The sequence below is a fragment of the Triturus cristatus genome, chromosome 9 (assembly GCF_964204655.1).
Source record: "Triturus cristatus chromosome 9, aTriCri1.1, whole genome shotgun sequence".
Lineage (NCBI taxonomy): Eukaryota > Metazoa > Chordata > Amphibia > Caudata > Salamandridae > Triturus > Triturus cristatus.
Genome location: NC_140592.1, coordinates 1026998551 through 1027012573, shown reverse-complemented (window position 1 = coordinate 1027012573; position 14023 = coordinate 1026998551). Strand labels below are relative to the sequence as shown.

Genomic DNA, 14023 nt, shown 5'->3' with positions numbered 1-14023 from the left:
CGTAGGCTCAAACATGAATACGCAGAAAATGATTTCCATTATGATTATGAATGATGTTATGCTTAGATTCGGATAGGAATAACTTGTATTAGAGTTATGTTAAGGATAGCCATCTGATATCTGTACATATCAAATGTAATCAAATGTCAATTATATGATTGTGTAAATTTTATAAAAATTATTAATATTCATTGTTTGATTTATTTTGTTAATAAATACGGCCGGGGTTATCTACGACCGCCTTCTCCAACTAAACTCTTGTGCTTGATATTGTGTGGGTCTGGACAAGGAAGGAAGGGGTATAGGTAGTACCAGTCCATATGGGCAGGGTCTGTCCACTGTGAATGAATGTGGCAGACATATGTTTTGGGCTAGGGAGAGATGTGTGAGGGCACTAAGTATTTACATGCTTCGAATAGCTTCCTTTCTACACACTTGGAAATGTTAAAAATAAAAGTATTGATTACCGTTCTAGGTTAGAAACTTTGTTTCATTATTTTTTTACATTCAACTGAGGACTGTTTACATACATTTTACCGTTGTTTCCAAAGATGTCTTAAGTTATTACCCGAAGACGTTAGCTTTCTTCCTGCAGAAACTACTCCTCTGCTAGCTATATAATCGTAATGGTCATCCCAGAGTTTATGAGACAGTGACACCTCTCCGTACTCCTGTGTGCTAATTAATGGCTTTGTTTTCTTTGCTGCAGATTTAAACGAGTGTCTGACAGCTGACGTCTGCGGCCCCAACGGAGAGTGTCTGAACACCAACGGGTCCTACTTTTGTCTTTGTACGACCGGCTATTCAAATGCAGCTGGAGGGGTGAGCTGCGAAGGTGAGGAGCTCGTAAGGAAGTGAAAGGGGAGATGTGTACATGACAAAGGGGTAAACGGGGTAGTACCTTCCACTTCTTGTTTGTCCTTTGTTACTCATGGTCTTCGAGTTCACGATAGAAGTGACAAGAACAATGAGGGCTCCTGGGGTTGGCCGCTTCAGGCGAATGGTGCAGGGTACCTTTGAGTAGGGCCCATTAGTCCTTTTTGTGCAGGAGGTGGGGTATATTTTACTGTTAGGGCTTTGTTTTTAGAATTGGATCATTTGACGCTGTGGTCCTGTTAGGTGTAGGGTTTTTTTTAGCTTGTCCCTCTCTCCCACCCTCTTATTTATTTTGTTTTGCCCTATTTTTTCGCTTTTGGAGGGTCTGCAGTTTTGGGGCTTTAGGTTGTTGCTATGGAAAAGTGGCTGAAATGGAGGAGCTTGTGACAGGCCAGAAGGGTTTAGGGAATTGCAGAGTAGGCTTTAGGCAGAGGGAACACAGAGGAGCGATGGTTGAATCCCGTGTGAAAGTCAATGGATGAAAGGGGATGGTGAAGATTGGAAATTTTAAAGAATCGTTTGGGGAATTTAAGGGTGGGGGAAGGATTTGTTTATTGTATTAGTGAGGCGATGAATTTAAGAATTTTAAAATGTTATTGAGTTTCAGAATTGCATACCTATCCTAATAAAGCGGCCTTTTACTCTCACTTGGCCTGGTTTTTTCTGCGTCTATTTTGCCCGAAGGAAACAGAGCGCTGTTCAAATAAAAGAAACACAGCTCTAATTGACGCAGTTCACAGGAAGGAAGCAAGTGGGCTATAAGAGAGATGTTCACAGAAATTAAGCAGGGCTGTAAGAACACTTTTTACAAAAAAGGAAGCTGGGCTGTACGAGCACTGTTTACAGAAAGGAAGCTGGGCTGTAAGAGCACTGTTTACAGAAAGGAAGCAAGGTGGTAAGAGCACTTGTTTCCAGATGGAAATAGTGCAGTACGACCTCTGTTTACAGAACAGAAACAGGGCTACAAGGGTGCTGTTTAGGGAAAGGAAGCAGGGCTATAAGAGGCTGTTAAGAAGCTGAAGTTGAGTAAAATGGTCCTTAATATGAATTTATTGGGAGTTACAAGAATTATTATGTCACTTCGACTATCCATGGACTCCTGTGAACGTTCATGAGGAGAGGAGGCAAAAAAGGGGAATGGGATGGAAGAAAGTATGAAATTGTGAAAAATGGGATGGGTGGAGGAAAGAGGGAAGCATATGAGGAGAAGGGCAACTACGGAAGAAGAAATACATGAGGAGTTAAGGCTGGAGAGTGGAATGATGAGAAGGAGAGAGTAAATGAGGAGACTAGGACAGAGAGGAAAGGCAGACAGGAGAAAGAGGAAAGAAAGATAGTGGAGAAGAAAATGAGAGTGACTGGAGTGAGTGAGAAACAAGAGCTGGAGAGAGAGAAGGGAGAGAGGAAATGAGGTATGAGTGTAAAATAGAGAGGCAGAATTTTTATGGTAATTGTGGTAGAAGGTTCTCATTGCAAAAGGGTTCACAGAACCCTCTAGTTATACATTCTAGAGACATACACCCTTATCTTTCAAGTTCTCTAGTTTTCTGATGTCCCAAAAGATATATGTCAGATCTATAATTCCAAGCATCATCTCATTTTAGAAACCCGTATTCTCAGTATTGTATCTTTCATAGATTCACATGCTTGAATCTTCCACCAATGACATGGTTGGAGTCTCACGGTAACAGTAATAAAAGCAGTACCAAGACTTAAACATTAGAAATCACATTGAAAACAATAGACATTGGTAACCAATTCACATTGTTTTAATGCAACTAAACTTCCACCAATCAGAGTAGGGACACTGAAGCACCCATCCCCAGCAGAGCCACCACACGTCAGATTTCTTACTGCAGTTTGTTTGTGAGGGAGTATCCCTGAGCTCTGCTCAGTCTCAGTGTTTTGTCAACTCTTGACCTTTCTGGTACTCTCAACAGATGTGATTCTTTGACCTTCAGACATCTCAAAGGTACAGTCTTTTGGGTTATTTTCCTGGTTACCAGCATGTCAGATGGATCTAAGGAGATTCTGTTCAGGCCTTTACGGTTTACATCTTCACCATAAGCCTAAGGAGTGTAAGCATTGTAGGATTTTTTCGGCCAAGACCTTGAAAGATTGCACGACCAGGCTTCTTCTTTGGTTACAGAAGAAAAAGTCTGACTCCAATTCTGATGATGATGAGGTAAGGAGTCAATCCTCATCTGGGAAGAAGCAGGAAAGTGAGGGCCAGACCTCATATGAAAAGTACTCCAAGAGTGTGAGATCTCACAGTAAGGATTCTGGGTCTGAAACATCTGTGAGTAGAGAGCCTGCTGGACCTTCAACCTCTCACAAAAAAGGCTCATTCTTCTTCCTCATTAGTACCTGTGACTCCTTTTAAGGAGCCTTTAGTTCAACGGATCCGTAGTCAAAAATCATTCCATCATCGGCTGACGCATTAACAACAAAATTGTCGACACAAGCATTGTCTTACATGCCCATGATGACAAGGCAGCTGATGATATGCCTACAAAGTGGAAATGTAAGTAAAGCCATTTCAGAGAAGATTATCGTACACAGGCGCACAATGAAATGTGTGTCAAATATCAATGTACAGTGTTAAGGAAAAGATGTCAAGTTAACGTGAACATGCAAAATGGTGGTGCTCTGCTTGGTCCTATTATGTGACCACATGACAGGTTTTATAAAACAGAGTGACTTGGTTACCAATGTCACTTAAGTTCTCTATGTTTCTCAATGCTTATCTATGGCACTGCTTGTTATTATTACCATGGGACTCCCACCATGATCGCAGGGAAGATTCAAGCATGTGAATCTATGAAAGATCAATACTGGAGAACCACAGTGTACACAAGTAACTTGTTTATTGTCTCAAGTCAGAGCTAGTTAAATCAACAAGACCGTCTTCTACTCACTACTTTATCCCAACAAATTCTACCATAAATTCTGCCATAAATTTCGCACATGCTGGATTGAAGGGCATTTCGATTAAGGTACATCCAACCATCTCACCCTTTACACGATCAGCAGATCAACCTTCACTGTGTATGTATAACCATCATCCACAGTGAGTCATGAAATAGTTTATCAGAGGACTTCTCAGAACTATTCCTCCAGTGAGACACCCACCTACGTTATGCCAACTAAATATTGGTTTCTCACAGTTGTTGAGAAGATTGCTCAAACCTATCCTCAGAGAGAATTGAAGTATCTTTCTTGGAAGATTTATTTTCTTCTAGCAATAATATCAGCCAGAAGAGTCAGTGAAATCCGGTCTTTCACAATCCAAGACCTTTTTCTATAGTTTCAAAAGGACAGTATTATTATGAAAGCAAACCATGTCCTGCAACAGTTCTTGCGCACCAGCAGGTACTGGAGGGACATTGTATGGCCTGCACATCAATGAAACAGACTATTTGATTTCTGAGGTGATGCCCAAAGTCAGTGCCTTTGTTGCCTGTTACCAGAATCTGTAAGCCACTAAAACGTCAACGGATTCCATGGTTGCATCCAGTATAGCGCCTAGGATTGGGGGAGAGCTGTGACTTAGACCGGCGATTAATTGTAGAGGAACGAGAGGAAATACCGTCATCGATGCAATCAGTCTCAAAGGTTTAAACATATGGCATACAGCCTCTCTTCTCTTGCCACTTATGCTGGCAATGGTAGAAAAGGTAATACAATTGCCTCCTGGGAGTCCTCAGACTGGCAACAATTGTAGTAATTCCCAAACCGGGCAGACCCCATGATAAATGCAAATCATTCTGTCCGATTTTATTCATCAGAGTTGAAGCCAAGATTCGGGCCAAAGACCTTGAGAACCGCTTGGATTAAAATGGCTTTATGCAACAGTGAGCAACAAGACACAATCTATGCAGATTTTATTTTGTGCAAGCCCACACTCCGGAGCTATATGGTCCATCAGCTGTAATGTTGATCGACTTTGAACAAATATTTGATTTCCTGGATAGCAATTACATATTCTGTAGCCTTAAGTATATCTTATATGGGCCTCAACGTATTGCCTATGTCAGACTCCTTAATGCATCCTCGGTTGTGATTGTACACATAAATGGAGCTCTCTCCAATTCCTTTCGCAAGGAGCACATTACCAGACTCCACCTTTCTACTCCTTTTTGCCATGGTCATTGAGCCTTTTGTGGTGTGGATTAGCTGCAGTGGGTTGGTTCAATGTCTCTATTGGGGAAATGGTGTAGATAATCGTGTCCCCCCTGTGCAGATGACATGCTTTTGGATCTTTTATCACTCCTCCACTTTCAGCCAGGAGGAGGAACATCTGAATAGGGCTGACCCCAGGCATGCAGCGTCATACCACACTGACTACATGCAACAAGGCAGAGTTGATGAACTGTTGTTTGTTAACTAAACTGTAGCTAAAAAGGTAAAGCCAGTGCCTAAACACACTATAACACATTTGGGTCATTCTTTGTTTAAGATATGCTATGCTAAGATATGCTGTACACTGGCAGGAAAGTCCCTCCAGAAGGCATTCATAGTATTTAGTTAAGACTGTGACTGCTTCCACTGCTCTATCTAGAAGCATTCCGGTTGCTTACAACTGCCTAACAGCTACATGTTCGACCTTGTATTTTTTCAAAGCACCACTGCCTCATGTTTCAGGAATGCAGTGACAGAGTTTCAGCTCTATTGCATGATTTCCTTGGTTAGTTGGCACTATGGGTAGGATTGCAACCAAAGACCGGTACATACAATATATAGTCACTGTGAGTAATACCCCTTCCAATGTAGACATGCCTTCCACATAATGCCATTCACCCCTTGGCAAACTGGGGGTCCATTCGAAAAAATAATCATTATACCTTTCCTGAAAATAATGAAAGGTCAAGTTATGCATCGGGTGCAAGCCAACAGTGTACAGGGAACGGGGGATGGAGAGACCCAGAACATTACCCCTAAGGGGGAGAAGTCAGCACCTCCGCCGTCAACTGGGCCATCAGTGCCCATCTGTCCCTCCGAAGTTCCATCGTTGGTGAAATGCAGATGTCCCCTCTATATCTATTCCATTTCCCCCACTTCTGGTCCCACTTTTTGGGGCAGCCTTGACTTATGAATACTGATTTTACAGCTACCATGACAGTATCCATGTCTTTTGCCCAGTCAGCCAGGCGCGGAACTGTGGCCACCCCCCAGTGTTGTGCAATATTCCGCTTTGCCATAATAAAACCCATAGAGGCCCATGTCTGTTCAGCCTGCGTGAGATCGGACGCCCCCCATATGTTAAGTAGACACAATTGGGGTGACAGTTCAAGGAATTTACCTCCCGCTCTCCCAAGTTGGCGGGCGATTTTCACCCAGTATTCATGTATGTGGGCAGTCCCATAGAATATGGAAAAAAGTACCCTCATGATTGCAATGTCGGAGGCAGAGTGGATCGGGGCGCCTACCCAGTCGGAACAGGAGTTTGGCATCGAAATGTGCCCGGTGAGGGATCTTGAGTTGGAGCAGGCGCAAGCGCATAGGGATGGCTATTTTTCGGGGTCAGGCTAGAGCGTCCAGCCACATGTCATCCTCTATTTCACCCAGATCTTTCTCCCACCCCTCCCTAAGTTTCAACATCGGGTCGGGCTATTGTTGATCAACTTCTTGTAGGTGAGCGAGATGGCATTACGGTCCATGGGATCCAGCAACAGGCGGTCCTCCAGAGGGGACGAATCGGGGACAGGACCATCTTGAGGCAGGGCTGAGGACACTGCGTGAGTGATCTGCAACTACCTGAAAGTCTCCGATGGAGCCAGTTGATATTTAGCTTGGAGCTCCGGGAACGATGCCAGCCTCCCCTGAACCCAGATATCTCTGATCGTGGAAATTCCGATCAAGTCCCACTTGTCGAACCCTGGACAGGCGCTGAGATGACCTAAAATATCAGGCTCCCACAGGGGAGTAGCCTTCGTCAGGCGCCCGCGCCATCCTAATTTTCTAGTGACTTCATGCCAGACCTCAACCGTGCGTGCCGTGGGACCTGTCAATTTAAGTTTGCGGGGATTGGTGTATAGTACTCTGTTCTAACTGCCCCGTCCCAGGAGCCAGTGATCCGTGCGGAAATTAGGCTTGTCGCGGGACTCAAAGGTTTAAATCTTTGAGCTTTAGAAAAAAGCCACCAACAGTTTTCTGGGGAGTTTGCACTCAAAACGTCATAGTGGTGTGCAGACGAAAGTAGGAACATTAAACACACACAAAAAAGGTCAGATGGGAAGTTCAAATGGCTACATGTGCATAATTCCTGTAAGGAAATGTTTTTTTGGTTGAGAGGGGTGGTATCCTTCCTCAAGCAACAACAACAATCCATGTCAAGATGAACAACAAAAGTCACTAAATAACCTGTGCTTAACAAATCACACACACAAACAGTAATAAAGAGATAAAAACAACACAAGAAAAATCCCAAACCAATTTAGGACAATACAGAAAATGTTAATAAATGAAATGAGGGCAGAATGAATTAATTTCAATCAGTAGACCCTAAAGTAAGAATTTTAAAGCTTTTAGTAAAAATAGTGCCAAGAAGCAGAAAGCATTAACTGTAGGTATCCGGTCACACTAGACTGGAACAAAGTCATAACTGCAGGCCGACCGTGTTGGAGTGTGGGCCAGATACAGAGACCAGGTTAGTCTCACTGAGAAAGTTACCTTCTCAAACTCCTGCATGCAGAGTTCAAAACTTCAGGATTTCCCAGGAGGAGCTCAACTGATACCAGCTAAGAGTCCTGGGGAGGCACCTTTTGGGGATCAAGAAGTCACTCCAACAGGGGCACAACGGCTAAGACAGGTCCAGGTAGATCCAGTTGCAGGGTTGAGGCCTTACACTTGACCTTTGCTTGTAAACATAGCAAAACTTTTTACCACATTAATTAAACACTTTCACCCACATGAGTTTTTGTAATTATCACACTGTGCATAACCTAGACACACATTTGTTGCACAGTGAGGACAACATCACTTTTGTTTTCACAATGATACCTAATGACTGAGACATGCTAGTCATTTTTGCAATACAATGTATAATAAAATGAGTTACTTACCTGTAACTACTGTTATCCAGTATTGGTATCTTTCATTGAGTCACATGCCTGAATCATTTCCCGTTGCCGAGATGGGAGTCCCACAGTAACATAATCAAGCAGTATTTAAATAATGCCATAGGCTATAATGGCCCTGAGCCATGTTTTACATAGCCTATCTATGTCCTTTAAAAAGGACTAAATGTTGAATGCAGTTAATCAGCTGCTAGCACCCTCTAGAACCTTCCTGGCAGGGGCAGATTCCCTCAGATTTTCACTGCGCGTCGTGTGCAAAGGTAGTCTCTGAGTTCTTCTCATTTCTTTCTGGAATTTTCCTCAAGGCTGATCTTTTCAACATGTCAGATACGAAAAAGGCCTCTTCCGCCCATGTAAGACCTGTGGCGGAAAGAGAGTCCATGTAGATGATCCACATAAAGACTGTATTTACTTCCTCCATCCTTCTCATGAGGAAAGACAATGCAAGATCTGTCGGACCTTTTCTTCTAAAACTCTGAGGGATAGAGAGGGGAAGTTGCTTTTGTGGCTCCAGTCCACTAAGCAACAGAAGTCTTCTGAGGAAGGCAGTGATAGCTCATCCAGACCGCACAAAAGATCCAGGTTGCAGAATGATACCCCTGTTGAGGGCAGGAAACACCTCAAACCCTCCCAGGAGAGCAAATGCCTTAAAAAGGAGAAACACCAAGAAGTCTCCTTAGGGTCTACAACATCCGTCCCCACCTCTCCTGTGGGAAAGGAGAAAGAATGCCCTAGAGCCTCATCTACAGATTCTACAAGAAAAAAAGACAAAATCATTGCCAGCTCAACTCCTTTTGCTTATGGGGGCGATTACTCGCCCAGGTAAAATGATGTAACAAAGCCTGTAGGGCGGAGATCATACCCGTCGGCGGGGTTAGGGGAAGAGTCTGGAAGAGAAAGAGTATCCTGGGGAGGATTGTCATCTTCAGGGCCGCAATGCGACATGCAGCGGCAGCAGATAGTGTTTCCAGCGGTTTAGGTCAGCCCACACTGTCTTTTGTATATCTCAATAATTAAGGATTTTCATTTTCTCCAGTGTTGAAGCTGACTGCACTCCCAGATAGGGAATGGAGTCTGCCCCCCATTGCAACGGGTAGGTCTGGTTCAATGCCGCCAGTGTGGTGGGCGAAATAGTTAAATTAAGGGCCTGTGACTTATGGAGGTTCATACGGAACCCTGAGGCCTCCCCATATTCCGTCAGCTCTTCTAAGAGATGGGGTAGAGACTCATGGGGGTCGGTTAACATCACTATGACATCGTCAGCATAGAAACTGATCAGATGTTCCTCCCCGCCAAAGAGAACTTCTTTAATGCTAGGATGGTCCCTCACCCCCTGAGCAAATGGCTCCATTTAGAGCACAAACAGAAGTGTGACCAAAAGGCACCCCTGCCTCGTGCCCCTCCTGATTGGAAAGCGTGCAGAGTTTCGCACATTGACTTGCACCGAGCAATGTAGAGCCCCGTAGTTGCTGAGGACACAGGAGCGGATTCATGCCCCTAGGCCAAAATGGGCCAATGTTGCCTACAGACAGGGCCAATGCACTCGGTCCAATGCTTTCTCAGCATCGACCGATAACAACGCTGTTTCGCTCTCGACTCAGTTGGTTTTATCTATGACATGGAGGAGTTGCTTTGTGTTATCCGCGCACTGCCTCTGTGGGATGTAGCCCGCCTGAACAGGGCCTAAGACACCAGTGAATAGTTTCGCATCAACTTTCAAGAGAGAATTGGGGCGATAGTTCGCGCAAAGCTGGCTATCTTTTCCAGGCTTAGGAATGATGACAATGGTCACCTCCTGCATAGAGGTTGGGAGTGTGGCTGCATCCGATATTGAATTACAAAGCCTTGTGAGAATAGGTGCAAGTTCAGGGCAAAAGATTTTTATAAAAATTTGTTGGTAAGCAGTCAGGACCTGGGGACTTAAGAGGTTTCTGTCTGGAGATAGCAGCTATGACCTCCTCTATGCGTATCAGCGAGTGCATTGAGGCCGCTTGCCCTTCAGTCAGCCGGGTCATGGTCGCAGTTTGAAGGTAACAGGCCAGATTTCCAGGTGGGGAGGGACAGCTCAGAATATAAGGGGTTGTAGAACTCTCTGAACTGGGATGAAATCAGCTTGTCTCTTTTGACAAGCACCCCCTCAGTGGTCCGCAGAGAATCAACTCTCGCTGACTGTCTTCGGGCTCTAAGCTTGTTTGCCAGGAGCCTCCTGCATTTATTCCCCCCATGCACAAGGAGTGCCTCAGTCTAAGGAGAGAATCCTCTGCCCTAAGCCCTAAGTCCTCCAGCTGTTTTCTGGCCATTTCCAGCTTGCACCAAATCCTCGGGCCCCAGTACGGTGATGGATATGTTCCAGTTCACGCACCTGCCTTTGGAGTTCAGCCCTCTTGGCCTTCCACAGCTTATTCTCTCTGCCACTGCGAGCGCAATTAACTCGCCCCTAATAACAGCCATCGGGGTGTCCCATAGTATGGACACAGACATGTCAGGTGCATCATTGAGTTTAAGATAGTCACCAATGGCCTTCATAATCTGGCTCACCACCTCAGGCCTCTGAAGCAGGGTCTCCCAAAGTCTCCACTGCGGAGGAGCATCTCCTACCTGTCGGGAATGCAGCTCCAGAAAGAGTGCTGAGTGACCAGAGAGAGATCTCAGCTCGATCTCCACAGACTTTAGTTCCCTGAAACTCAGGAAATGATCTAGGCGGGTGTAAGACTTGTGTAGTCACGAGTATGAGGACGATGTTATCTCCACAAGTCTACCAATTCCATCTCCCAAAGCCAAGCTGCGCCCTCCCTTGTAAGGGCCTCCACCCCTCCCTCTTTGTGAGCCGAGCAAAATATGTTGTTATTGAATACCAGGTTAAATTCGCCCCCTACTAAGACTATGCGGTGTTGTGAGGTAATGATGTTTGCTATGGCTGCCCGTAGGGAGAGATCCTGTCTTTCATTGGGAGCATAGAGGGAGCCCAGGGTGAGTGTCTGGGTGCCTAACTGAACGCGATAAACCAGTAGGCGCCCTTTGAGCTCTATCAATTTATGTCCAACCTTTCCCTTGAATGTACCTGAAACCAGGATGGCCACCCCTGCCCTCTTTCGACCTGCAGTAGAGAATAATTGTTGAGGGAATCCTCTAGATTTCAACCTGTGCAGTCCCCCGCGATCAGGTGGGTCTCCTGGAGAAGGCAGACATCTACCCCACAACGCTCCAGGTACAAGAGGACTGCCCGCCTCTCGACAAAATTGTTAAGCCCCTTCACATTCAGGGAAATCACCCTCAACAGGTAACCTGAGATCTAAGGGCAGATGCATGCTAGTGTCAAGTTCCAAAACCCAAGACTGTTTCACCCAGTAGTATGAACTAGGGTGAGAGTACCCCCCTATGTGTGTAAACCTCATCATGTATAACCTAGAAGCTAAGGATATTGGACCCTCTGGACGTCCCTAATGAGAAACAAATAAAAAGGCATCTGAGCAGAGTCCTTGGAAGTGACAAGGCATCCAACAGTGCCAGCGTCAAACCAGAAAAATAACTGAGAGTGGGGTCCATAGTTGCCCAGTCTCCAGAGCCTGGTCCCCGCCCTGGCCAGCGTCATGGATACATACAATACAGCCAGGGGAGCCGCCTCAGCACCTGAGGTGGTATCTTGTGACACCGGGTCCACCGCAAAGCTCTCCAGAACTGCCGTCCTTTCCTGAGCTGTAGTGTAGTTCCTATATCCCTGATAGGCTCTGCGCATTGGAATAACATACACTATAGATTTGACATAGGACTAAGGTCAGTAGGTCTCTATCGAGTATATTAAACTTAATTACTTGTGTGTGCCAGCTAACTCAGAGGTCACTAGAAACTTCTCGAATATACAAGAAGGGATTAGTCTCTAACAACCGCATAAACATGACAACTTTGTTTCCCTTAGAATCGGAACAATCTCAGAATTGTGGAAACAATAGATAACAGTTTCACTCAGTCAATCGTGCATGCACAGTTGCACAGAAATAGAGAGACGGGCGTTTCAATAAAAGGGTTTATTGAACAGTCTTATTTCTCATGCAAGAGATATGAATTGCTACAATCGTAAGACAGACTGCGAAGTACAATATGTACGAGGTTAGCAGTAAGATAAAATAATACTGCAATAGCATGGTTTGTAGCTATGACATATATTAATCAAAATACATACATAAATAAAATAAGCTAAAATGTGATACTCATCTGATGCTTATAAATTGTTCTACCCCAGTGTACCTAACCTAAGTGCAGTGCGAGGTTTGAAGTAGGTGCCATTTCTAAAGTATAGCTAGCTATATTTTAGTTTAGCCAAGAGCTGCCAAAAGTTTTTCTAAGTTCTAGTCAGCTCCATACCTTAGAATGAGAGAGGTTGGAATCTATTTTCTGGACTCAATAGTCTAACCCCCTGCAAGGGAAGTCAGAGAGCACTGGAGCTGGATTCTCTGCGAGGAGGGTGGCAGCGTCAGGTCAGTGCATGCGTAGTCTGGGTTGGATCGAATCCTCCGGGAACCGCAATTTGCCAGGGCAAGTGCTGGTATATTTATACCTTGAAGGTGTCTAGGAATGCCAGTATTGACGTAAAAGTCGGGCAGAGGAACGTCATGAATGAACCCCTAAGGAATAGATGTTCATGCATACTTAATGAGTTCTTGGAGAAATCAATATTCAAGTTGGGGAATATTCCTAAAGGCTTAAGGGTCTGGTTTTCCAAGAATTCAATATGACATGAATGGATGGATGTAGGTGACCATGCCTGTATTTGGTTTGCACGGACAATGTCTAAATAAGGGCCGGATTTCTATGTCCAAATAAGGGCAATGTGAATTGTACCGATATAAGGGCATAAATCGGGAAACATATATACGGAATCTAAATCTGCACACAACAGAGCTATTATGGCAAGGTCGAGCCTTGTGAACCCCATGCCGTGAAGTTTCTTCTTTCTGCATCTTCCAGTACAAGAGCCCATCGTCGCTGCACCGAGGGAGAAGCCATCAGGAGCATCGATCTGCAGCATATCACAGGCCGCCCTAAAAGAGCGGATCTTGTGGAGCTTATCCTCCCATGTAAAGATCAAGCGAAAGGGATGGGACCCAGAGTATGTGACATTTTGTTGCGGAGAAAGGAAGTCATGGGGCGGAACTCTCATCTTTTCTGCAATGTGATTGCCAAAAGGTCCTGGAACAGCTAAAGTGGATGGCCTCGAAATTGTACTCGGTTGGTGTTCCTGGCCTTGCGGAGGATCCTCTCCTTCAAGGGAAAGCTGTGAACGCACACCACAATAGTAGAGGCGCCCACTCTATGTTCTCTGTCCAGCTGTATGTTCTCCACCTGTGTATCCCCTAGGATCTGCGTAAAGAGGGCCGATACATATTCTCCTATGTCCTCTGCCTTCACCGCCCTAGGGGTCCCTCTTATTCTAATATTGTTGCACCTCGACCGATCTTCGGCGTGGGCCTGGAAATTGATTTGCTGGTTCGTAAGTCAAATGAGTTCCTGGTGGAGCTGTTCGATGTCCTCATCTCTGGAGACCTCGTACTGTTGCAGGGTGTCCACTATGTTTCTTAGCTCCGACACCTCTTTCCAAATCCCTCACAGCTCCTGCATCAGATCCCTCTTGATCGTTTGCAAATCGTCCCTGAGGCTAACTCTACTTCCCCAACCACAACAAAATTTATAACAGCAAAAGAAGAGTAGCAGACATAAGTAAAGTACACTACAAACGTTACCCAGCTGCCAGCCTCGTACCTGTGCGGCGACCACCATTGCAGTGCTCATGCTGTGTTGGAGGTGGGAGGGGTCGGGAAGACAAGGGCAGCAGCAGGTTGGTCTAAATCCCGCAGATGAGACGCTAGAAGGCGATTGTTTGACACACGGTTATCTGTTTTCACCATATGTTTAAGGTGTGAAACCTGTGTGCCACTTTTGGAATTGAATAACGGACTCTAGATATTAGACTCCGTTATGAATTTTCTTTGAGCGATATGAAAAAATATATACGAACTAACAGAGGATTTCAATCACCGACAAGGTGAACTAACACTGGATCTAAATAGACC

At 45.0% G+C, this 14023-nt stretch overlaps 1 protein-coding gene across 1 annotated transcript in view; it reads left to right on the top strand.

Moving 5' to 3' along the window:
- The window catches only part of LTBP2 (latent transforming growth factor beta binding protein 2), a 1878832-nt gene that overhangs the window by 1534056 nt on the left and 330753 nt on the right, over positions 1-14023 (top strand). The window contains exon 21 of the mRNA XM_085626762.1: positions 710-835. Within this exon, the coding sequence (XP_085482888.1) occupies positions 710-835 (126 nt within the window). The remainder of the gene's footprint in view (positions 1-709; positions 836-14023) is intronic.